This window comes from Geotrypetes seraphini, chromosome 8 (genome assembly GCF_902459505.1).
Source record: "Geotrypetes seraphini chromosome 8, aGeoSer1.1, whole genome shotgun sequence".
Classification (NCBI taxonomy): domain Eukaryota; kingdom Metazoa; phylum Chordata; class Amphibia; order Gymnophiona; family Dermophiidae; genus Geotrypetes; species Geotrypetes seraphini.
In genome coordinates this window covers 155,176,565-155,203,622 of record NC_047091.1, presented here as the reverse complement: position 1 = coordinate 155,203,622, position 27,058 = coordinate 155,176,565, and the positions used below count along the sequence as shown (strand labels likewise).

General features: G+C 43.6%; 1 protein-coding gene across 3 annotated transcripts in view; it reads right to left on the bottom strand.

Annotated features, from left to right (window-relative positions):
• The window catches only part of RSRC2 (arginine and serine rich coiled-coil 2), a 185,227-nt gene that overhangs the window by 109,043 nt on the left and 49,126 nt on the right, over positions 1-27,058 (bottom strand). For all 3 annotated transcript variants that reach the window (XR_004540325.1, XM_033954530.1, XM_033954528.1), the window contains exon 5: positions 16,993-17,136. Coding sequence is in view for 2 of the 3 variants with exons in the window: in XM_033954530.1 (XP_033810421.1) it covers positions 16,993-17,136 (144 nt within the window). In the remaining variant the exon portion in view is untranslated. The remainder of the gene's footprint in view (positions 1-16,992; positions 17,137-27,058) is intronic.

Below are 27,058 nucleotides of genomic sequence, written 5' to 3'. Positions count from 1 at the left end.
GATGGAAAAATGAATAAAGAATTTGGAGGCTTCAAAGAGCTGGTATGCCTGGATGAGCGAGGCTCGTCTCTTAAAAAGGACCTGCGCCTCAATGAATGCCTCCATGCCATTTATTAGCTTAGTTGCTCTTCTCTGGACCCTCTCAAGTACCTCCATGTCCTTCTTGAGGAAAGGCGACCAGAACTGAACACAGTACTCCAGGTGCAGGCGCACCATAGCACGATACAGTGGCAGGATGACTTCCTTTGTCCTGGTCGTGATACCCTTCTTAATGATACCCAACATTCTGTTTGCTTTCCTTGAGGCCGTGGCACACTGTGCCGACACCTTCAATGTTGTGTCTACCATCACTCCCAGGTCTCTTTCAAGGTCGCTCACCCCTAGCGCTGATCCCCACATTTTGTAAGTGAACATCGGGGTTTTTTTCCCTATATGCATGACCTTGCATTTCCCTATGTTGAAACTCATTTGCCACTTTTTAGCCCATTTTTCCAGTGATGTCAGATCTTTTTGGAGATCTTCGCAGTCCTCCATGTTATTGACCTTGCGACATAGTTTGGTGTCATCCGCAAATTTAATAAATGTACTTAAATTAAATAATGTGGGTGAAAGTGGGGAACTCTGGGGTACACCACTCAGAATTTTCCAGTTAAAGGAATACTGATTATTAAACTTAACCTGATATTGTCTGGATTCCAAAAACCCTTTAAACAATAGGAAAACATTACCCTGTAGGCCAAAAGCATCCAAACAAGCCAATAATTTGGTATGATCTACCAAATCAAAGGCACTACTTAGGTCGAATTGAAGCACCAGGACACTATTACCCCTGCTCAGTAGGCTATTTAAATGGTCTAATAATGTAGCCAACACTGTCTCTGTACTAAAATAGGTTCTGAAACCTGATTGAGAATCGTGCAGTAGGGAATGTTGCTCAAGATATTTTGTGAGCTGGATTTGAACAAGACCCTCCATGATTTTTACAAAAAAGGGAATGGATGCAATAGGTCTATGGTTAGATGGTAATAAAATGGATTCTTTGATGTTTTTAATTATTGGCATAATTATATTATCCCAGGACAAGCAGGCAGCATATTCTCACTGATGGGTGACGTCACTGATGGAGCTCGGTGCGAACCACTTTAAAAGTGCATCGCCACTTTAAGAATTCAGAAAGTTTGCGATAGCCCGAACCGCGCATGCGCAAGTGCCTTCCCGCCTGATGAGAATGCGCAATCCTTCAGTTTCTTAGTTTCTGCGGAGCTAAGAAGTCGCGTTTCAGTGGCTGTTGAAAAATTTTCTTTTTGCTGCCCTCCCACTCTTGCGGTTTTCTGACTTTTTAATCAGTTTTCTTTTCTTTCATTTTTAGTTTATAAAAACTAAACATTTTTAGTTTCTTTATTTTTTTTCTTTTACCATTGTCGGTTAGGCTTGGTGGGGCCTTATGGGTCGCCATACTGTTTTCTTCCCACCTTATGGCTGTTTTTCCATTCAGGTTTTTCCTGTTCCATTTCCATTAGCACAGTTGCTTTGCTGGAGAAATTGTCTTCACAGACATCCTTCTGTGGTTCTAGCAATGTCGGATCCTTGGCCTTGCCATTTCCTTCTTCCCCTGCTTTACTCCTCACCAGCGCATTTTCATTCTTTAAAAGCAGTTTTACATTACATTACATTAGTGATTTCTATTCCGCTGTTATCTTGCGGTTCAAGGTGGATTACATAAAGGATCTATCTGGCCATTTCCAGAGGAAATATAGAATAGATAGATTGGTTCGTAGAGTTGAGGTGGTTCTTGTGGTGTTAGATTGTTTTAGAGAGTAGAGATGCTTTAGGTTGGCTTCGATTGTTGGGTATCAGGGTTTTTTTTAAATAGTATGGTTTTTATTTCTTTTCTAAATGTTCTGTAGTTTGGGGTCGTTATCAGCAAAGTAGAGAGTTGGTGGTCTAATCTCGCTGCTTGTATGGCCAGGAGGCCACTGTACAGATTTTTCCGTTTGACTTCTCTGATTGGGAGGTATGTGAATGGAGCGTGGGTTCTCCTCTGTTTGGTTGAGGTAGTTCGGATTAGGCGGTTGTTTAGGTATGTTGGGCTGATGCCGTTCATGGTTTTAAATAGAAGACAGTAGAACTTGAATTGTATTCTTGCTTGAATTGGTAGCCAGTGTGAGCGGAGGAACGCCTCGGTGATGCGGTCATGTTTCCTCAGTGAGTAAATGAGTCTCGGGACTGTGTTCTGGACTGTTTGGAGCTAGATGCGGGGCAGGGGAGATAGAGAATATTGCAGTAGTCTAGGACAGTGGTTCTCAACCCTATCCTAGGGGACCCCCAACCAGTTGGGTTTTCAAGATATCCCTAATGAATATGCATAAGACATATTTGCATGCCTGTCTCCTCCATTATATGCAAATCTCTCTCATGTACATTCATTAGGGCTATCCCAAAAACCCGACTGGCCTGGTGGTCGTCCAGGATAGGGTTGGGAACAAGTGTCAAGGAGACCCAGCATTAGGGCCTGGACTAGGATCCGGATTTGTGTTTTATCGAAGAATTTTCGCACTTGTCTTAAGTTTCTCATTATTGCAAAGGATTTGTGTATTATTTTATTGATTTGTGGTTGCATGGTACAGCACCTGTCAATTGTTATTCCTAGTAGTTTTAGGGTGGGTTGCATGGGGAATGTGGTTGAGTTGATTACTAGGTTTGTTATGGATGGGGGTCTTATCATTTTCTAGGAGAATGAATATTGTTTTGTCTGAGTAGTTTCAGTTTGTGGTCTTTCATCCAGGTTGTTATTGTTTCTAATGTTTTGTGTATAGTGTCTGTCATGGAGGGTTTTGGTTGGTCAAAAGGGAGAAGAATGGTGATGTCATCTCATAGCTGGAGGAGATTATGTTTGATTTATCTAGACAGGTGCCGAGGGATGCGATGAAGAGGTTGAAGAGTGTGGGGGATAAAGGGGATCCCTGAGGTACTCCACAGGGGTTAGACCAGGGTTCTGACTTTTCATTGCTTGATTTTACTCTGTCTTTAAGAATCCTTGGAACCATGCGTGTACTTTGTCTGTGATACCAATTGTATCCAGAATTTGTAGAAGAATGTTATGGTCTACCAGGTCAGATGCTGCGGTTAGATCTAGACTTATACCCTGAATGGTGAGACCTTAGCAAGAACTGTTGCAGAACAGGACCTAGGAGTAATCATCAGCAAAGATATGAACACTGCCAATCAAGTAGAGAAAGCATCATCCAAGGCTAGACAAATGCTGGGTTGCATCCGTAGATTCTGTCAGCCGGAAGTCCGAAGTTATAATGCCATTGTACAGGTCCATGGTGAGACCTCATCTGCAATATTGTGTTCAATTTTGGAGGCCACATTATCGAAAGGATGTGTTGAGAATGGAGTTAGTTCAGCGAATGGCCACTAGGATGGTCTCAGGTCTCAAGGATCTCCCATATGAAGAACGTCTAGGTAAGTTGCAGCTATACTCTCTCGAGGAACGCAGAGAGAGGGGAGACATAATAGAGACGTTCAAATATGTTACTGGTCGTATTGAGGTGGAAGAAGACATCTTTTTCCTTATAGGACCTACAGTAACAAGAAGGCATCCGTTAAAAATCAAGGATGGGAGATTTCATGGTGACACTAGGAAGTATTTCTTCACCGAAAGGGTGGTTGATCGTTGGAATAATCTTCCACTTCAGGTAATTGAGGCCAGCAACGTGCTTGATTTTAAGAAAAAAATGGGATTAGCATGTGGGTTCACTTCGAGGAAGTGCTTAGGGGGGAGGGTTCTTAGAGTGGGCAGACTTTTTGGGCCGATGGCCCTTTTCTGCAGTCATATTCTTTGTTTCTATCTATGAGGAGTATTTTTTTTTCCTGTACTGAGGTGTTGTCTAGCTGTGTCCAGGAGGGATCCTAGTAACGTTTCAGTGCTATAATTGGTTCTGAAGCCAGATTGTTTATGGTGGAGTATGTTGTGATCTTCTAGATCAGTGGTTCCCAACCCTGTCCTGGAGGACCACCAGGCCAATTGGGTTTTTAGGATAGCCCTAATGAATATGCATGGAGCAGATTTGCATACCTGCCACTTCCATTATATGCAAATCTCTCTCATGCATATTCATTAGGGCTAGCCTGAAAACCCGATTGGCTTGGTGGTCCTCCAGGACAGGGTTGGGAACCACTGTTCTAGATAGTCAGTGAGGAGTTTGGCTACTAGACCTTCCATATATTTTCCGTCGGCGACGTCAGGAATCCAGTGCCCAGCCTACTTCTGGCACTGCTCTTACAGCCTGCACCGACATTGACGGGCCCGATCTTCTCTAGGCAAGTTGGCTCACAACTTTCTTTTTTGGGCTTCAGGTCATTGTAGCAGTGAGTCTAATTCTGCTGACCTTGGTCATTGTAGCAGTGAGTCAAGTCATGCCGACCTCGATCAGCCCCATCTCTGGCACTGATGGTACCGGTTCATAGGCCAAGGGTACCAGTGTTTTTTCTTTCTTTCTCCGCTTCGATATCGATGAGTGCCTCGATATTGGCTTACTCATCTTGGAAGCGTGGAGCGACACCGATGATACTGGTGTTTTTTTCTTTCCTGCTGAAATTTTTTCTGCATACCGATGGTACTGGCGATACAGCCAGCGGTACCGGTGTTTTCTTCTTTAGCAGATTTCCTTCATGTTGACACCGTCATGTTCAACTGTATTTTCAGTTGTTACTGCCGATGCTTATGTCGACTTCTGGTGCCAATCCGATTTCAGTTCTTGATACCGGTAGCACTTTCACAGGAGGCTTCTGCGTTTAAAGCAATGCTGGTCTTCTTTAACGGTGTCGGTGTCGATTCGGTATGGGAAGGCCATGCAGTCATTAAACTGTCTTCAGCCTTAGACACCGAGTTCCTGCTATCGATTCTGTATAGTTTGGGATTGAATCTCTGAGAGGAGGGTTTGTTTTTTTTTTAAGCAAGACCCCATATCTCTGAAGCGGTATGTTTTTCACTACATGCTTCTCTTTCCACTTTAGTAGGGTTAACATTTTATTTTTTCACGATCCTTAGGGAAATATCTGCACTTTGTGCCATTCCCTTGGAAGTTAACTTTGCAAAGTCGTTCCTTTGCTAAGGAATTTTATTTTCCTTGACCTATAGTTAACTACTCAAGGATTTTTTGATTCCCTTTCTTGATATTTTATGGGATATTTTTTGATATACCTTTAGAAACACTGAGGCTGTTTCATTAAATCCCTACTGGTGGGAGTCAACTCTACAGGCTAGTGTGTAGGCCTCTGTCTCTCTGGGCAGAGTGGGCTAGGCTAGGGATCGATTGGCTAATTGACTTCTCAGATTCCTATGCTGCCTCACTGGTTCAGTAACCATTTTATTTGGCATAAATTTTTTTTACAGGTCACGTTCCACTTTTCTCTGCTTCCACATACAGTGCTGTGTTTTTCATGTCTGACCTCAACATTGCCCAACAGGACAGGCTAGTATATACGCCTTGTTTGGAGGAACACCTTTTTGGTGCTTCCATTGTCCCGCTGGGACATGCCTACTCATCAGTTGTCTGTTTTACTAGACCAAATGAGACTGTCTGGTCAAGACCAAATAGCTGTCTTCACCTTCATCTCGATCTTCTTCTCAATGAAGATTTGCGGTTACTTTTTTCCCTATATTTAGAGCATACTCAAGTACTACATTCGGAGGCTGTCTTCAAGTTCCTCATGCATTGCTGAGGGTTCATCACCTTAACTCTCTGGGTTTTCTTTATAGGGCAGGTTTCTATACTCAATGTTTTCATCCTGCTCTCAGACCTTTTTTCTAAGAGAGTCTGTTTTGGATCCTGCACAGTCCTCCCTTTTTTCTTTTGCTGATTGCCATCGAAGGGTCCTCTTCGATTCATGGAGTCAGGGATTCTAATCCCATTTCTACTTGATTCCCAAATACACTGGAGGACTGAGAATTTTTCTGGATCTCAGAGCTCTCATCATTTTTCTGGTTGGGAGGTATTTCACTCATTTCTCCTCATTCAGACCTACTAGCTATGCTTCCTGTATCTTAAGGAAGCCTCCACATTTTCCAATTCCTACGGTTTTCAGAATATACCTTTGAGTTCAACTCAGTCATTGCCATTACCAGTACAGAGTCCTTCTTTTCAGTCTGGCATCTTCTCCCAGAGTCTTCACAACGTGTCTGATTGTGATGGCCGCCTCTACCTGATTACATGGCCTTCCGTTTTTTTTCTTTTTCTGAACGTCTGGTTCATCAAGGCTTTTCTTCTCAGGAAGTGGTCTGAGCAACCTCTCAGACCATCTCTATTCTTCTGGTTCTAGCATTTGAAATTACATTCCCCATAATCATGTCTATAATTCATTGGGGCAATCCTAGACACTACTCTCATGAAAGCGTTTCTTCCTCCAGTTCGTGTTAAGACTCTCATCCGTCTGTGTCAGCAGTTGCTTCCTTTTCAAACCATCTTTGCCAGACACATGATGATTTTTTCTGAGCCACAGGGTTTCAACTGGTCATGTTCTACCACGGGTAGGACTACATTTTTGCACTCCTCAGTGGATTATTGCTTCCCAGTGGTCTCAAGCGACGGATCGTCTCTCACTGATATGATCTCCTCTACTCTAAACAGAAGTCTTCTTTTTTATTTGTCCCCTCATTATATGCTCATCACAACTGACGCATATTTTTACGCATGGGGGCCCATATACATGATCTGCAGACTCAGGGTCTTTGGACCGCCAGGAAACGGAACATTTCACATCAAGTTCCTAGAACTCAGAGTGATGTTTTATGCCCTCAAGGTTTTTTTCATCATCTACTCTGCCCTCAAGTCCTTCTCCTTGGCACTGTCATTCAAGTAGCAATATACTACATCAACAAGCAAGGAGGCCCAGCATATCTGGACTTGGGCGACAACTTGCAATCTGCTCTTGCTGCCTGTCTACTTTCATGGGGAGTAGAATTCCCTAGCAGACAACCTCAGCAGAATTCTTCAACGAATGGATTCTCAACTCTACATCTCTCCAGTCCATCAATGGGGCACCACACAAGTGGACTTGTTTGCGATTCCTCACAATCACCAGTTGCCCCAGTTTTGCTTCAAACTTTACTCCCTTCTCCGTCTGGCAGCAGATGTTTTTCTTCTGGATTGGATGGGCATGTTTTCTGTATACATTCCCTCCACTTCTCCTGTTGAGCATTTTATTTAAGCTCAAGAGAGGAGCAGCCACCATTTTCTCTTTACTTCATGGTGGTCCAGGGCAACATGGGTTCTCCCTTCTTCTTCAATTCAGTTTCAGGGACACCTTCCCTCTTCTGATATTTCCTACTCAGTTGACTTTGACTCGGAAGTCTCTGATTCATTCCAATCTGCAATGATTTGCCTTCTCAGTTGTTTTTTCTTGGGCTGCGTCTTTCTCAGCCTGTTTTTTATCTTCTGGATGTCTCCAGGAAAACAGCCACTCAACAATGTTTCCATCACAAGTGGTCTAGGTTTTTCTTCTTGATGTCTTCTTTATCTTCATGTTCCACATTCCAACATGAATGGAATTGCTCATGGATTATATCCTTCTTTTATTTGATTTTAGTCTCGAGTCTATCTCTGACTTCTTTTAAGTGCTATTGCATTTTTTCATTTGTCAGTCGAGGGTCAACCTCTTACTGCTTATCCTCTGATTTCCAGATTCATGACAGGGGGTTTTAGGTAGGAATTTAGGATGAGTACAAAGGACCACCTTGTCATGATGGAACACAGTGAAAGGTGGATCAGCAACTAAAGCTTGCAGCTCACTGACCCTTCGAGCAGAAGTGAGGGCAACGAGAAACACCACTTTCCAAGTGAGATACTTTAGATGAGCCGTAGACATTGGTTCAAATGGAGGCTTCATCAATCGAGCAAGAACAACATTGAGATCCCAAACCACTGGAGGCGATTTGACATTGAAAAGTCCTTTCATGAATCTGGAAACCACCGGATAAGCAGAGAGGGGTTTCCCTTCAATAGGCTGATGGAAAGCTGCATTTGCAGCGATATGGATTCGAATCGATGTAGACTTGAGGCCAGAGGTGGATAAGTGCAAAAGATAATGTAGAACAGAAGATAAGGAGGAATCTTGAGGCTCCTTATCATGAAAGATGCACCACGTAGAAAATCTAGTCCATTTTTGGTGGTAGCATTTTCTAGTGGCAGGATTTCTAGAAGCCTCTAAAATGTCTCTTACAGGTTAAGAAAACTGAAGAGGAGTTATGTTGAGAGGTACCAAGCTGTCAGGTTTAGAGACTGTAGGTTGGGATGAAGTAGAGATCCTTGACTCTGTAAGCAGAGACGGAAAGACTGGTAGAAGGTAAGGCTCCCAGCTGCCGAGTTGAAGTAGAAGGGAGTACCAAGGTTGTCTCAGCCACTGAGGAGCTATCAGAATCATGGTAGCATGATCGTTCTTCAACTTGACAAGAGTCTTGAGAATGAGAGGGAAAGTATATTGAAAAAGATTCGTCCATTCCAGTAGAAAAGCATCTGCCTCAAGGCGATGAGGAGAAAAGATCCTGAAACAGAATTGAAGGAGTTTGTGGTTGTGGGGAGCTGCAAAGAGATCTATCTGAGGCATTCCCCACTGCGAAAAAATGTGATGAAGTGGCGAGGAATTGAGTGTCCATTCGTGAGGTTGCAGTAGATGACTCAAGTTGTCCGCCAAACATTTTTTCGCTCCTTGGATGAAAACAGCATTGAGGAAGGTGTCATGGCGGATTGCTCAGTCCCAAACCTTCAAAGCTTCCTGACAAAGAGAGGGAGAGCCTGCCCCCCTCTGTTTGTTGACATAGTACATGGTTGTCTGTCTGAATGAGGACTACCTGGTCGTGAAGATGCTGAAAAGCTTTGAGAGCATTGAAGATCGCTCTGAGTTCCAACAGATTGATGTAACACTGACGATCTGTACTGGTCCAGTGGCCTCGAGTACGGAGACCATTCTAGATGAGCCCCCCAAGCATAGGTCGAGGAATCTGTCGTGAGGACCTTCTGATGAGGAGGCGCTTGAAACAGCAAGCCTCTGGAGAGATTGGAAGAGAGCATCCACCAGCGGAGAGACTGTCTCAATGAAGGAGTGACTGTAATGTGTTGAGAGAGTGGATCACAAGCCTGCGTCTACTGAGATGCCAGGGTCCACTGAAGAATTCTGAGGTGAAGTCTGGCAAAAGGAGTCACGTGTACTGTGGAGGCCATTTGACCTAGGAGTACCATCATGTGTCTCGCTGAGATTGAAGAGCGGGAAGACACTGCATGACAGAGTTGAAGAAGAGCCTGCAGACGTTATTGCGGAAGGAATGCTCTGAGTTGGATAGTGTCCAAAACAGCTCCGATGAACTGTAGATTCTGAGAGGGCTGAAGCTGGGATTTGGGAAAGTTGATTTTGAAACCCAAGCTTTGTAGGAACCACGTAGTCCATTGGGTCGCTACAATAACCCCTTGAGATGTGGAATCCTTGATGAGCCAGTCGTCTAGGTAGGGAAACACCTGAAGACCATGGTTCCCGAGAGCTGCTGCTACCACCAGGCACTTGGTGAACACTCTAGGATATGAAGCCAGGCCAAAGGTTAGCACTCTGTATTGGTAATGCAGATTCCCCACCTGAAATCTGAGATACTGACGGGAGGCTGGATGAATGGGAATATGGGTATACGCCTCCTTGAGATCCAGAGAACATAACCAATCGTTCTGATCTAGAAGGGGGTATAGGGATGCCAGGGATAACATGCAAAATTTTTCTTTGACTAAAAAATTTGTTGACAGCCCTGAGATCCAGAATGGGTCGCAGATCGCCTGTCTTCTTCGGAACTAGGAAGTAACGGGAGTAAAAACCCCTGTTCTGCTGTTCCAAAGGAACTGGCTCGATGACACGGAGACGAAGCAGAACTTGAGCTTCCTGAAGAAGAAGGGCGGTCTGGGATGGACTGGAAGGATATTCTCTTGGAGGAAGCTCTGGTGGCATCTGAGTGACATGAAGAGTGTATGATTGACAGCACCCAGAGGTCGGATGTAATGGTCTCCCATCGGTGATAAAAAAGATGGAGGTGACCTCCTATGGGGGTAGAGAGGACGGAGACAGAACGATGGAGGTTTGCTCTGTTTTAAACAGTCAAAAAGGCTGTGCAGCCTTAGGTGCAGCAGAAGGTTGAGGTTTTTGTTGCTTCTGTTTCTAGGGAGGCTCTCCGTTGTAGGGAGCTGCCCTTGGTGCATAATGCCTCTGGAAAATTAGAGGAGGGCGTGAAGACTTTACAGGAGCTGGTTTAGGCTTTGGTCTGACAATAGAAGCAAAGGACTTTTCATTTTCAATTTCTTTGTGGCTGCCTCGATAGATTCATCAAAGAGGTCATTGCCTGCACAAGGAATGTTAGCCAAGCGGTCCTGAAGATTAAGGTCCATGTCAATGGTGCAAAGCCAGGCCAGGCAGCACATTGCTACAGAAAAAGCAGTGGATCTGGCTGACAATTTAAAGGCATCATAAGAAGACTGGAGAAGATGTAATCTGAGTTGTGACAGAGTAGCGATGACTTCTTGGAATTCGAAGTACTTTTGTGTATCCAAATAGTTGAGAAATTTGAAAGATCAATGAGGAACTAGAGATAAGTAACAAATTATTATTATTTTTTTTTTAATTCTTTATTCATTTTCAAATCAAAACAACATGTGCACAAAAATACATCATACAAGTAATTCCAATATAGCACTATAATATCTAACACATAAAATCTAATAGTGTAATAACCCCACCCATCATCACATTTTCAACTAAAATAGAATATACACATGTTATGTACCATATTATAACATATCTTGTAAAATTACTCCCCAACTCCATCCTCCCCCTTAAAATTATAATTAAGGACTTTGGAGGACATCATAGCATTTAGGTAAAGGCGACGTCCAAACTTGTCCATAGTTTTCCCTTCCCTTCCAAGAAGAGCGGTAGCATAAACTCTGGAAGGATGGGATCTTTTTAAGGAGGACTCCACTAGCAGGGAGACAACTGTGAATTCTCAAATCCTTTGCAATGTAGAGTTCTATACCTGGAGTCCAATTTGCCTGGAACAGCAGGAATGGTATAAGGAGTCTCCAGGCAGCGTGTGAAAGTCTGAGACAAAAGCTTGTGAAGAGGAAGCTTAAGTGACTCTGCAGGAGGTTGAGGAAGATGTATGACCTCGACATACTCCTTAGAGTATTTAGAACCAGCATCTAATTGAAGTTCCAGGTCATCAGCCATCTGGCAAAGAAATGAAGAGAAAGACAGTTGATCCGCCAAGGCCTTGCCTCGAGAGGGACTTGATGACCTCGAGGCGGCCTGGGTCGGAGGTGAAGCCTCACCAGGGAAATAATCATCAAAAGAATATGGAGACTTGGACAAGGCAATAGAAGCAGCTGAGTCCTCGAGGTCTGGAAGTGGAGACCTCGATCGAGGAGTCGGTGGTCTGGAAGAGCTGGAAGGTGTGGATCGAGGCTTAGATGAAGAAGGACGCTCTTTGGAAGAAGAGCTATGTCTGGAGGTATGCCTTGATGAAGACCTTGATCGACGACGAGAGTGGTGCTTAGAAGCAGGTCTCGAGGGTCGAGAAGACTTCGCCCCAGAGATAGAAGCAGGCATTGCTACCAGGGAATGGATAGGGCTAGAAGCTGTAGATCGAAGCTCAGGAGGCTTGATGGAAGAATCTCAAAGCACTCTCAAAGACTCTGCTCCTTGTATGGAGTGTGAGGATTCCTGTCAAGGCACTCGCAAAGAATCTACTCCTTGCTTAAGAGTGCATAGATGCTAGACCAGACACTCGCAAAGACTCTGCTCCCTGCATAGAGTGTGAAGGTTCAGCTCGAGGCATAGGAAGAGGCTCGACCTCGCAGGAGTCTGCAGATTGCCCAGGCTGGATTAGAGAAGACAGCTTTGGTCCCATTTTGGTTAGGAACTAAACAAATTAATGCTCTAACATGGTCTGGAAAGAAACTGGCAAAGATGGATCCTTGTCTGAAACCGGACCACTTGCTAAGGCTATAGGCTCTAAAGTGGCAGTGGAAATGTGCTTCGACTTAGTAATCTTGGAAAGCTTGAGGACCACTGCCGTAACTTTCTGCTGAGCTATCTGACCTGAGGATTCAGGGGAAAATACAGCAGGTTTACTCGAGGTAACAGACGTCCCAAACGAGGAAGGTCTGATGAGGCTCGAGGTTGGAGTCGTGGAAGCCGGAGGACCCTCGGTAGAAGATGGAACCGAGGCTACTTTCGAAGTCGAGGGTGTGACTGAAGAGTCCATCCCAAAAAGCTTCTCCACTAAAATCAGACAACGTTTAAGGGCTCGAGGTTGAAGAGTAGCAGAGTGCTCGCACGACTTCGGTTGATGGTCCGGCCCAAGGTACTTGAGGCTCCAACGGTGTGGGTCAGTAAGGGAAATCGCACGCTGGCACTGGCTACACTTCTTGAAGCCCGTTGCTGGCCGGGACATAGGAGGAAAGATAGCCGCAGCTAAGTCAAAGCCCGCAGGTTGCGGCTGAGCGGCCTGACCCGCCAGTCGAACTGAGAAAAAAATAAAGTCTTCTTTTTTTTTTTAAACTGGAAGGAAAGAAAACAACAGCAATTCACGAAGAAAATAAACACAAACCGCGGTGAGAGAAAGCACAAAGTAACAAAGTTAAACGCAGAGAGTCAAAGACGGACTTCTTGGCTCCACGGAAAGCTAAGAACTAAGGAGACTTGCACTGCGCTGGGCGGGAAGGCACTCGCGCATGCGGCCAACTCAAAACTTCTACGTTTCTACAAGCAAGGCTGCTTGCGAGGCTGTCCGCATCCGGCCTCTGTGGATGACGTCACCCATATGTGAGAATAGGCTGCCTGCTTGTCCTGGGATAAAGTGATTTAAGAAGAGGGGTAACATGAGTGTAGCGAGGTTGGTAGAAGATAAGTCATTAAAAATGTGTTGAGAGAGAAAGAGAGAGACAGAGACAGAGAGACTACAGTGTGTGGCAGAGGTCCAGTAACCAAGGACAGCTATTCAAAAAGGTAGTAAATAAATGCAAATAAAAACACCACAATGGGTTATCTAAGTTTCCAAGTTTATTAGTTTTTAATATCCCGATCATAAAACAAATGTCTGACCGGTTAAAAATAAAATTTAAAAATAGAAAGAAATGATAGTAAGTGCATAGAAATGTATGAAGTGAACATAAATGACAGACTGACAAACTAGAAAGTGAGGATAAGAAGGGGAGGGAGGGAAAAGTTACATAATTTAGATGAAATGAGAAAGAGGGGTAGGGATAGGACGAGAAGGGTAGGGACGCATTGTTGAGGTAAATATTTGTTCAAGAAGAAAAAAATATTTAAAAAAAAAAAAAAAAAAAAAAAGAAAATTAATATTAGGACCTATCGAAGGCATCTTGAAATAAGAAAGTTTTAAGGCTAGTCTTAAATTTGGGTAATTGTTGTTCGTCACGGAGATATTGTGGAAGAGAGTTCCATAATGTGGGTGCAGTTATTGCAAAGTTGGTTTTCCGAGTATAATAGGATTCTTTTAGGGATGGGATGAAAATAAGTTTTTGGTCCGTTGATCTTAGAGTGCAGGGGGAACACTGTGGTATTAAAAGTTTATCGAGGAATGAAGGCAGGTGAGAGAGTTTGATTTTAAAGGAGAGTAGGATAATTTTGTAGATGATGCGGTGGGTGATAGGGAGCCAATGAGCCTCTTTGAGAAGAGGAGTGACGTTCTCGAATTTACCTTTTTTGTGGATAAGTTTTATTGCCGTGTTTTGTATAAGTTGTAATCGTCGTAGTTCTTTTTGGGGTAGTCCATTAAAGAGAGAGTTGAAGTAGTCTAAATGGGAGATAACTAAGGAGTGAATCAGAATATTGATTGAGTCGGTATCCAGAATAGAGCTGAGTGAACGAATAATGCGTAGTTTAAAGAAACAAATTTTTACGACTGAACTTATGTGGTCATGGAAAGTAAGCTCTCTATCGAAGATAACGCCAAGTAGTTTAATTTTAGTTTCCATTTGTAGTGGTAGAGATTTAATAGAAATTGTTCCTAATAGTGATTCGGATGTTTTGATAGGAAGAAGGAGTCCACAGGATTTATCGATATTGAGTGAAAGTTTATTTAAGAAGAGTCAGTCGCTTATAATATCCAATTTATTGTTTATTTCTTTTACGTCTGAGATGTTTGTAGTATTGATTGGATGGAGAAGTTGTATATCGTCTGCATAGGCGAAAATTGTAAATCCTATTGATTGGGCTAGAGTGAGAAGAGGAGATAGGAAGATATTAAATAATAACGGAGATAGAACAGAACCTTGAGGTACTCCAAAAGTTTGTGATATGGTTAAGGAAGTTTCGTTTTTTACGTGAATTTTAGAACTGCGTTCATGAAAGTAAGATATAAACCAGGTAAGAGCGTGACCTGTAATACCGCAGTCTTTTAATCTGGATAGTAGAAGAGAGTGGCCTATGGTATCAAAGGCTGCAGATAGGTCGAGAGAAATTAGTAAAACGGATTTTAGGTGGTCATGATAATATTGTATAGTTGTAATAAGGCCGAGTAATGATAATTCTGTAGAATGTGAAGCACGAAAGCCGGTTTGATATGGATGTAAAGCGTGAGTTTGATCGAAAAATTCTGATAGTTGAGAATGAATAATTTTTTCTGTAAGTTTAGAGATTAGAGGTAAATTAGCAATAGGACGGTAGTTGTTGGTTAAAGAGGAATCTGTATTGTATTGTTTGAGTTTTGGAAAAACAAGAGCTGTTTTCCAAGCGACAGGGACAACGCTCTCAGAAAAAGATTTGGAAATCATTTCCCATATATATGGGCCGAAGAAGGAGAAAAATTTTTTAAGAAGTATTGGGGAATGCTTTCTGAAAGGTTATTGGAGGAGTTTAAAGATTGTAAGATAAGGAATAGATGAGCTAGTGAAGGCATTTTGAAATTAGTATAGGAGCTGAAAGGTAGTTGAGTAGATTCGTTATTAGGTTGGGCAGAGAAGATAGGTAATGAAGGTCCGAGATGTGATCTTATAGTTTTGATTTTTGCGTCGAAGAATTGAGATAATTCATCTGCAGATGGTAAGGTTGAGACAGGTAGGTTTTGTTTGTTTTTTTTAGAATATTTTGAAAGTGACTGAGCGATACTGAAGAGAGTAGAAGAATTACGAGTGGAAGAGATAAGTTTAGAATAATAATCTTTTTTAGTCTGTTGAATGGTTTTTTTATAAAGACAGGCTTTTTCTTTATAGAGGAGGAGATGGCTGTTATGGTGTGTTTTACGCCATTTGTTTTCAGCAGACCGAAGTTGTCGGCGGAGAAGGACCAGATTTTCGTTGTACCAGGGTTGAGGATTGATTAGAGATGGGTTTTTTGGGTTTTTTTTCAGATTTGGGTGCCAGAGAGTTTAATAGGGATTTTGTGGATGTTTCCCAAAGAGAAAATTGTTCAGTGACGGAAAGGGAGGAGAAATCTTTAAGATTTAAGTCAAAGGAAGACTGGAGAGCTGAAAGCGTTATATTATTGATGTTACGGGTGAAAGGGACATTATTTGTTTGTTGGACATGATTAGAATGTGTTGGAAGATCTAGTTGCCAAGTAATCAAGGTATGGTCTGACCATGGTATAGAAAGAAAATCAAAATTATGAAAAAGATGGTTGATAGCAGTTGGACATAGAATCATGTCAAGAGTATTTCCAGCGGAATGTGTAGGCATATGAATGAGGGGGGATAGTGATAGATCAGTGAGCAAGGTTAGGAGTTCGGAGGTATTATAGTGATTGGGAGAGTTAAAGTGAATATTGAAATCTCCGAGGATTATGGAGTCAGGATAGGCGATATTAAAATCAGATATGGTGGAAATAAGGGAAGAAAGTGAGGTTTTAGATACTGGCGGGGATAGGTAGATAAGTAGAAAGTTAAGAGAAGAGGAGTGTTTTATTGAGAATTGGAGAGTTTCAATGGGAGCATAAGAGAATGAATTAGAGGTATTTGATTGAAGAGGGATTGAGGAATGATATATAACGGCTAAACCGCCTCCTTTTTTGTTTGGGCGGGGTTGAAAAATTGCTTTGTAGTTGAGAGGACAGGCTTGAGTGATATAGGCTTCTTCTCCCTGAGTTAACCAGATTTCAGTGACACATAAGATTTGGAGATTATGTTGAGTAATGATGTCATGGATTAAATGATATTTATTTTTTATGGAACGTACGTTTATTAGACCTAAATTGAATTTGGAAGGGGAGTCAGGTTGATTGAGACAGAGGATGAATTGGTAAGGAGATGTAGTGTCTAGGGCGAATTATGGTTTGGTTTTTATGGAATGTGGACTTAGGAGGTCGGCGGCCCCAAATGGTGGGGATAGAAGACATTGTACTTGGACCGGAAAGTAGGGGAACGGAGGGAGTGAATTGAAAGAAGTAATGAAATAGAAAAAAGGAGATAAGTAGATAATTTATAAAACGGGGGGTTCTATGTAGAGAAAGAAAGATAGACGAAGTTTTGGTGAAAGTGAAATTGTGGAGTAGAGAGGATAGGATATGAAAGAGCTGCATGAAGGAGCGCATAAAGGAGCAGAACCTGCTCATTAGATGCGCTCCTTTGGCGCGCGCCGAAGGCATGCGCCGCAAAGCAGGGAAATTTGCAGTAGACGCTACCGGTAATGAAAAGTGGGCGGAGTCATCGGCGCCGACGCTTTGCGGCTGCGGTCCTTTGGGGAAGCAAGAGGGCCTGTTGAAAGCAAAAAGGACAGACATTAGGAGAATACAAGTAAGAACAAGTACAACTTAGAGGAAAGGTACAGTAAATAATGAATATCAATGAGTGAAAACAATGCAAAAGGTTAGGAATTGAAATTAACTAAATAAAATCTACAATTTTTCATTAAATAGGCAAACATCCACCCAGTTACCCCCCCCCCCCCCAATTTATATCTTAATACTTAGCTCCCACAAGAAAGCAGCTTTAATCCTTACCGACTTCTACTTCTGCTCTTGCTCTTGCTCCTAGTCTTATGCCTATGCCTAGATTTTGACCTTGATCGAGACCTTGCACGGCGTTTTCTCTCTCTGCTTCGGGATCGCGATCTCTTTCTGTCACGGCTTCTACTACGATGACGTCTGAAAAAAAAATAAAAAAACAAAAAAAACAACAAAACATCCTTATATTTACATTCACACCAACATCAAATTAGGTCAATACATAAATCCATGGGTTCTAAGAACAAACATTCATATATAAAAAATAGAGTACTGAATACATAAGCCTGCAATAGTTTTCCATCAAGCTATACAACATGCAAATTCTTCTTAAACCACTTAAATCTTACTGATAAAAAGCTGCAGCATTCTAATTTATGTACACCACAAGAATCTAATGAACTACAGAAATCAATGGAAGTTTAGGTTCTTACCTTTGGTAATCTTCCTTCTGTTAATCCAGTGTTTCTCAATTTGTCCATGGAACCTGGGTTAATCTTCACATTGTGGACAAATTTTTTAATGATCATTCTGATTGATATATTCGGTGAATGACTCAATCATTATAATTTATAAGATAGAATAGTCAACATATACTATATTGATCAAAGCATTAAGACTCCTGAGTAGAGAATGACATGGAGGACAAATTTCTCTCCGTTGGAACTCAATTTCCCCATCCCGTCCCCGTGAGTTTTGTCACTGTCTCTGTCCCATTCCTGTAAGCTCTGCCTTAACAGCACAAGCCTCAAACACTTATGATTTTAAAGTATTTGAGGCCTGTACAGATGAAGACAGAGCTAGCAGGAATGGAGATGGGGAAGGAAAAGAACTCATGGGGATGGGACGGGAAAATTACCGTATTTTTCACACTATAAGACACACCTAGGTTTAGAAGAGGAAAACAAGAAAAAAACCTCAACAACATTCTGAACCAAATTGTGTACTATTTAATAAAATATACCAGGCTCTGCATCCAGCCCGCCCCCCCCCCTCACTCCCTACCAGGCTCTACACCATCCCCTGTCCCTACCAGGCCCAGACCTGCTCTGAATCCTGTCCCCCACCATCCTGCCCTGTACCCTGTCCCCCCCTCTTGTGGTCTAGTGGTAGGCCAGGACAGGGTATAGAGCAGGTCTAGTGGCAGGCCAGCCTAGTAGCAGGCAGGCAGGCAGCCCCCCTCCCAGTACCTTTTTTCAAATTCTGGTGGTCCAGTGCTGTTATCAGCACGCTGAATGGCTGACTCCTCATCTTTTGCCGCCAGCAGAGCACAAGGCAGATGCAAGCTTTTCGCACTCCTGCCTGTCCCCGTACCACTCCCTGAATGGCTGCTGTCAGTTCTTGGAGAACTTGCAAAAACCGCTGGCGGCAAGAGATGAGGAGGCTGCCGTCCAGTGAGGGTGGGGCAGGAAAGCTCCTGCCAATACAGCACTGGACTACCAGAATTTAAAAATAGTACGGGAGTGTTTAAAAAATTATCTATGCTGCATAAGACGCACAGACATTTTCACCCAGTTTTTTGGGGAAAAAAGTGCATCTTATGGAGTGAAAAATATTGTAGCTCCCGCAGGGATGGGGAAAATTTGTCCTCATGTCATTCTCTACTCCTGAGGCAGGCCTTCAGGCAAAAACACATACGTGTTGACTCTTCATAGAATAAAGATAGAGTACCACCTGGTCGCCTTCTCCATTTTCTTTGAGTATCTGCCTTGATAAGGTAGAATCTCCTGTTGCTTTGTATAGCATCGGACTGAGCCACCACATCCACTCTGTAAAATCTGGCAATGGTATGAAGAGATAACCGAGTGACCACTCTATAAAATTTCAACTGGCCCCTTTACAAATTTCAACTGGATTAAATCACTTGAGACTCTATCCACGAAGTGACGACACCTCTAGTCAAGTAAGCTTTGAGTGAAACTGGCAGCTGCTTGCTACAGCCAATGTAGGTTGACGATATGGCCATGTGGATCCACTGGGCAACAGAGGTCTTAGAAGATGGCTTGCCCTGTCTAGTCAGGACAAACATATGATCTGAGAGATGGAAGTCATTGGTTCTCTCCAAATAGTGAAACAAAACTCTGTGTACATCTAGATTCTTCAAAAGCTTATCCTTCTTTTCTGACCCCGTTGAACAAAACAGTAGGCAAACCAACTTCCTGGGTCCCATGAAACCTAGAAACCACTTTTGGAAGAAAGAAAGGAACCATACAGAGAGATACTCCCGCCTCTGTGAACTGAAGAAAGGGTTCCCTACAAGAGAGGACTTGCAGTTCTGAAATACGCTGAGCTAAGAATTGCCACAAGGAAAACTGTCTTGACTGTAAGGTCTAGAATAGACGCCTCCTTGAGCAGTTCAAAGGGAGGTTCAAATCAGACCTTTCAGCACAATATTGAGATTCCATGTAGGAAAGGGCTGATGTAGAGGGTGTCAACGAAGCGTTCCCCCTCCCCCCAAGGAATCTGGTCACATCAGGATGAGCTGTAAGTGAAAAGGAGCCATTGTGCACTCTGAAGCAGGAAAGGCCTCCCACCTGTACCTTGAGGGAAGCTGCTGCCAGGTCCTTGTTTACTAGCCTGCAAGAAGTCTAAGACCACCAGAATGGGAGCTCGCAATGGCTCCTCCTGACCTCTGGCACAATACTGCTGTAAAACTTTCCAAGCTTTGGCAATAACCACATCAAAATTGCCTTTTAGTCAAGGCCTTGCATTCAACAGCTATGCCGTAAGACCAAATCGCTGGAGGTTCTCCAAAATGAACTGGTCCCTGACTGAGAAAACAGCGATGTCAAGGGAGCCCGAGCTTCTTGTTTCGCTGAAGACGAACAGGGTCCGCCTACCTTGGATGGCGAGGCCAGTCCAGGGCCACTAGGATCACTAGGCCCAAATGAGTTGTAATCCTGCAAATGACCTGACCCACCATGGACCAAGACGGAAAGACATAAAAGGAGCTGAGTTGGCCAGGACTGAACACACACATCAAGACCTAAGCTTCCTGGTTTTTTCTTTGATTGAAAAAGTGCTTGAGTTTGGAGTTCTTGGCCGAAGCCATCAAGTCTATCGAGGGCCTGCTCCAGCAACTAACAATGAGGTGGAAAGCTCTCTGCAAGAGCGACCACGCTCCTGAGTCCAGGATTTGGCGACTGAGAAAGCCTACCTAAACATTGTCTAAACATGCACCACTGAAAGAGCTAGAAGGTGAACTTTTGCCCAACAGAAACATCTGAGCCTCTTGACTTACGAGAACACTCCTGGTGACCCTCCCCCTCTGACAATTTACATATGCCTCTGCCATGGCATTTTTGGAAAACACCGTTACTGCTTTTCTCTCCAGGATGTTCTACAGATATCCGAGCGCCAACCGAATGGCTCCCAAGCTCGAGACAGATGAACAACCAAATGCCTCTGAGACAGAAACCACCTGCCCTGAATGGAATGATCCCCCACAATGGGCCCTGCAACCCAAGAGACTCACATCTGTTGTCAGAGTGATCCACTCCTGGATCCTGAGGGGCATGCCCTTGTCAAGAGCAGTTTTCCGAAACCACCAACGCAGATTGCTCTGCGTCGGTTCTGTCCAGGGAAGAGGCATCTGAAGGGAATGATGCTGTGGGGACCACTGGCACAATACAGTTTCTCCAAAAAGACTGCTAAAGATATTTCAAAACACACAAAAAAGCAGTAATAGTCAATAGGTTCTCTGAAGGGTACAATCTTATATCTCAGCACTTGAAAGAGAAACCACGTGATTGTTGTGAAAAGAGGTGTCCTCAGTGTGAGAGGTTAGCAAAGGGGGAAGATTCTCCAGTGCTTTACACAGCAAGGCACAGGTTAACCAACCTCTGCCTGCACACTTTCATAGGACTCCTCACGTGTGCTCAAATTAATTGTGTAATAACAAACAGTGATATCCAATTTATCAATCACACAAGTGCAAGATAAAACAGAAAGTCCCACTCTGAAAACCTCCCAGCCAGCTCCTAAATATAAACTCAGACTTAGCTTAAAAATTTGTCCGTTGGTCTGCAGTCAAAAAAGGGGGGCAGCATGCCTACATCACCTTATAACCAGGTTCAACCAAGCCCGGTTTCAGAGACTCACAGTCCCTTTGTCAGGAAACAATTGCCAGTAAAGGAGGAGAGGAATCACACATTGCCACATCCAGCGAACAGTTGAAAGACCAAACCAGCTGAGAGGAGGGCGGAGCTAACAGAGCGGCGCTCAAGAGGCACTTTAAACCAGACCAGGAAAGAAACAGGCAACCATAAGCCTAAGCGGCACTAGCCAGTTAGAAGGAACACTACACAATGGTATTCCACTCAAAGCTGTCATTAAGTCCATTTGGCTGCACAGTATTCAATTGAAAAATCCAAAATTGTTCCTGCAATTGAATGTGGGACATTTTGTCTCCTTTAAAGTCCCATGGTAACTGCTCTAAAACGAACCATGTAAGATCATAAAAATCATGGCCCTTCTCCAAACAGTGGGGGACCATGGGAGCAGATAAAGTAGTGGTGTTGAGTCTACTTTTATGTTCTGACAATCTTGTCTTTTTCTGCTCATTCATCCCACATATACGAGATTACATGGACATGTAATTATATAAATCAACCACAGCAACAAACAGGTAGTTTGATGTCTTTAATTTATATTCACGATGGGTTAGGGGAAGCTGCCAACTGGAAATGGAAATAGTATTGCGGCACATATTACAATGGCCACACGCACTGTGTCTCCCCTGCATAACAGGAGTATTAAGAGACGTACGAGTTAATAAATTGCTCAGGTTCTTAGGAAGGGAGAAGGCAATCGGAGGAGGATCCTTAAAGATGGAATGAGAATCCAAAATGTGCCAATGTTTCCTGATGATGTGAGCTACCTTTTGGGCTTGATCAGAAAAATGAAATGACACAGACTTGGCGAACAGAGGATTTGTCATCTTGAGGAGTCAATAACAACTCGGGATTGGCATAAAGGGCTCTACAATAGGTACATTTAATGGCCCAGGCAGGATATCCTCTGGCTTTAAAGCGTTGAGTCATCAATTTCGCCTGGATTTTGAATTCAGAAGTAGTAGAACATATGCGTCGAATCCTGAGGAATTGACTCACAGGCAAGGACTGTTTTAAGCGGGTTGGGTGGCAGCTGAAATAATGAAGGTAGGTGTTGCGATCACTGGGTTTCCCAAAGACTGTGGTGGTTAATTTATGAGATGTCTTAGTAACTACAGTATCAAGGGTAAGTAACCGCGTGACTGTTGACAACAGCTGAAAATTTCAAATGACTGTCTAAGGAATTAAGCCATACTAGAAACTCTTGAAACTTCCCAATGGAGCCTGACCAAATTAAAAAGACATCATCAATATACCGCAGCCATAGAGTGATAAAGGGTGCCCAGGAAGAAGGATACAAATACCTTTCCTCAAAAGCTGTAACGTAGAGGTTTGCAACACTAGGGGCCATGGCTGTGCCCATAGCAACTCCATGGGTTTGCAAGTAAAACTCACCCTGAACTTCAAAGAAAATTTTTTTGCAAAACCAAGGAGGATAAAGTCATTAGAAAAGCTTTAGATATACGAGTATCATTAGGGAGGGAAGATAAAGTACAGTCCACAATTCTCAGAGCTTCCTGTTGGGGAATGGCTCTGTATAGGGCTTCCAAATCAAGGGTGACCAAAAGGTAAGATTGCTGAACAACCACAGGTTTAATGAGGTTCAAAAAGTGAGTAGTGTCCAAGACAAAAGACTTGGCTTTAGCTACTTCTGGCTTAAGAAAATGATACACCATCTTAGAAAGGGGTTCCAAGATGGTGCCCCGAAGGGACACAATCAGTCTTCCCAGAGGGTTTTCAAGTGTCTTATGTATTTTAGGAACAGTGTAAAAAGTAGGAGTATGACTGGGGTTTTGAGTAAGGAATTTAGCTTCTCCTTTGGTGATCACATTATCCGAAAGGGCAGTTTGGACCACATTCATGATAGTAGATTGTAAGTTAAGAGAAGGATTAGCGTCGAGTTTAGTGTACTATGTAACATTGGAAATATGAGATTGAATCTGAGCTAAATATTGAGCTTTAGTTTGGACCACTACCGCTCCGTCCTTATCAGCAGGCTTGATAATTAAATTGGGATCGGTCCGAAGTGTCTGCAAGGCCATATGTTGAGCCCGGGTCATGTTAGAGTACTTGCGATGACTCCGGGTAGTGCCTAACTGGACAATATCTCTCAACACTAAATACCAGAACATCCTAATATAAAGGTCCATCAGGCAAGGAGGGACCCAATGAAATTTAGCATGAAATAACGAGTCATCCCTATTAGCCTCTTTATTAGAAAAAAAACATTTAATTTGGACACTTCTAGTGAAGCGAGCAATATCTCTATGTGGCAGTTTTTGAATCCTCAGACCATGAGGAATGAAATGATTTTTAATATATTCCACCAATGTGTAGTTCTAATTTAATAAGTTCTCTTTGAAGACTTAGCCACTTATTTTTATTGACTGTATAATCCAGAGGGCCAGATGAAATGCCCTCTTGAAAAAGTGAATTTTTTACAATACATGACATCACCTGATCAGCTGAAAAGCACAGCGTACGCTGCCACTCTGGAAGATCCATGGAGAAAAGAACTAATCAAACACAATACAGTTTCTCCAAAAAGACTGCTAAATATACTTCAAAAAACAAACAAAAAAGCACTGGGACAGGAGGGACTGCTGTAGTAGCCGCATGTGCACCCAAGCCTCCAGGGAGGCCGCCAAGGATCCCAGGACTTGCAGATATTGCCAAGCCATGGGACTCGGGATTGCCAGAAGATCCTTATCTGTTTGTGAAGCTTCTGTTTACATGGCTTGGGAAAAAAAACATGGCCTTGGAGCTCGTTGAAATGAATTCCCAGGTAGTACGAAGTCTGAGATGGAATTAGTAGGCTTTTCCTGAAATTAACAATCCAGCCCAAATGTTGCAGGAGAGATACAGCAGGCTCCACTGCCTGCTCGCACTACAGTCTGGTCGGCACCCTGATCAACCAATTACCCAGATATGGATTAACCAGGACCTCCATTCTGCAAAGATACGCTGCTACCACCTTCACTTTGGTGAAGGTGTGGGGCTGTTGCCAACCCGAAGGAAACTGGAAATACTGAAGAATAATGTAAAATCTCATACTTCCAGTATCCAGGGAAGATAGGAATATGCAGATAGGCTTCTGTTAGATCCAGTGAAGCCAGAAATTCTCCTGGAGCCACTGCTGCAATGACAGAACGTTCTGTTTGCACGCAAAATTCAGGAATTTGTAGAAATGCATTGACCAACTTGAGATCCAGGATGGGTCTCCAGTCTTCTGAGCCTCTCTTTGGCATGATGAAGTACAAGGAGAATGCCTTAGCCCGATTTGTTTTCAGGAACTGGTTCTGCAGCCTGAACATCCAAGAGACAAGCGGAGTTCCGCAGGGGTCGGTGCTGGGACCGCTCCTGTTCAATATCTACATAAACGACCTAGAGGCGGGAACCAAGTGTGAGGTCATTAAATTTGCAGATGACACCAAACTATACAGCAGGGCTCAAACCAGGGAAGACTGCGAAGATCTTCAAAAGGATCTAACGCAGCTGGAAAAGTGGGCCGAAAAATGGCAGATGAGCTTCAACGTGGGGAAATGCAAGGTCATGCACGTGGGGGAAAAGAACCCGATGTTCACATACAAAATGGGGGGAACAACACTAGGGGTCAGCAACCTGGAGAGAGACCTGGGAGTGATGGTAGATGCAACACTGAAGGCATCGGCGCAATGCGCCACGGCCTCAAGGAAAGCAAACAGAATGTTGGGTATCATTAAGAAGGGTATTACAACCAGGACGAAAGAAGTCATCATGCCGCTGTATCGTGCAATGGTGCGGCCGCATCTGGAGTACTGCGTCCAGTACTGGTCACCGTACCTCAAGAAAGACATGGCGATACTTGAGGGAGTACAAAGAAGAGCAACTAGACTGATAAAGGGAATGGAAAATCTCCCATATACCGAAAGATTGAAGCAGTTGGGACTTTTCTCCCTGGAGAAGCGAAGACTTAGAGGAGACATGATAGAAACCTTCAAGATCCTGAAGGGCATAGAAAAAGTAGACAGGGGCAGATTTTTCAAATTAAGGGGCGCCACAAGTACAAGGGGGCACTCGGAGAAATTGAAAGGGGACAGGTTTAGAACAAACGCTAGGAAGTTCTTTTTCACTCAGAGGGTGGTGGATACATGGAACGCGCTTCCAGAGGCTGTTGTAGACAAGAAAACATTAAATGGTTTCAAAGAAGGTTTGGATAGATTCCTAGAAGAAAAAGGGATTGAGGGGTATAGATAGGTATAGACCATTGCTCAGGCAATGGGCCTGATGGGCCGCCGCAGGAGCGGACTGCTGAGCAGGATGGACCTAGGGTCTGCCTCAGCGGAGGCAACTTCTTATGTTCTTAATCGCCCCAACTTTCAGCGCTTTCTTCAGTCTTCCCGCCGGACAGTCCAGAAACAGATCTGGAGGGAGAAGGAAGAAGTCTATCGTATGTCCCTCCTGTACAATGTCCAGCACCCACTGGTCCGAGGAGATTCACTCCCACTCCTGCAGGAACGCTATCAACCACCCTCCAATGCAAGTAAGTACAGCTAAGGCCCTGGCATCATTTTGACTTCTTAGAGTACGTGCTAGCATGAGAACCCAAAGCTTGTTGGTGTCTAGGGTTGGAATAGCATCTGTAGTTTTGGGAATATCTCTGGCCTGACGAGCCAAAGGAGCTTTGGCAAAACTTGAGGGAGGGACAAAAATTGCCACGACCTCCTTCTGAAACACGCCGAGACTTGTTATCTAGAAGGAACTTAGGACGGTGGTCTGCCATACTGGCCATCAGGTCCCTGGACACTGTATGCTGCAAGAAATAGGCATAGGGCAAGATTTTCTGCCCAATATCTTGGACCCAACCTGGCTCTCCAGCCCTGGTGGAAGCTGAGGAAGCAAGGCTTGAAGCTCCCACCCTCTCCCCTTGCGCACCACAGCATGTGAAACACGAACACTCCTCCACTGGATATCTTGCACAATCCACACATGAATTCACATCTACAAAAGGTGAAGAGTCTATCCCTAATGATTTACAATGATATTGAGGGGTTGTGAGGCAGAAATTTGAAGCTTAAAATTAAATTGTTAAAAACCCAAGATGGACTCTGCCAGAAAATTTGTGACTAAAATGCCTTGTGGAGACTTCCCAAAAGTTCAAAAAACTGACGATTTTGGTTTTTTGGGGGTTGGGAGACCTGATCTCTATCTACCCCCTCTGATTCTCCCATAGGAAGTAATGGAGCTGTATTTACAGTCTCCACAGTGCCTGCCTGTCAGCTCTGTCTGTGTACCTGATGTGAAGGGAAAGGATTTTCTACCTCAGCTTTTCTCCAAACAGTTCAGGATCTTCGGGCTCCAAGTCAGACAGACCTAGACCAAAACCTCCACCCCTAGGGAACTTCTATAACTGTCCAGGGGTGGGAAAAAGCAGCCTTACCTCAATACCTTGAGGGCTGATATACAGGGTGCATCCAGCCTGCACAAACCTCTGACATGGTCAGAAGACAAGCAAGCTCCCAGAGGGACAGACCCTGAGCTAAGAAGGTGGCACACATAAGGCTAGCTCCATAAATCTACTCAAAGCTTGCCCTGTGGAGCAGCAGTCCAGTGTCAAAGAACTGTGTCCTTTCCCAGACAGAGAACCCTCCAAAGGGTCTCCAAACAGCAGGGTCAGCAAATAAATGAACTTTAAGTGAAAAAAATAAGAAAGCAAGCAGATCAGAAAAACTTTGGCACGGTTTGTTTGCAGAGATGAAAACTGCAGGGGGCTCTGTATTCCTCTGCCAAATGGGAGGAGAAGAGAGAAAAAAAAGTGTTGGATTTCTGCAACACTCGGTTCACGGGTTGGGATGAAACACCTGTTGCAGTGACTCTGGAGTGGATTTAAGAATCTGGGTCTTTATTATTGTTTTAAATCACAAAAATCTAGATATAGCTTAGAATGTTTCCTATTCAAGCCAGTTTACTAG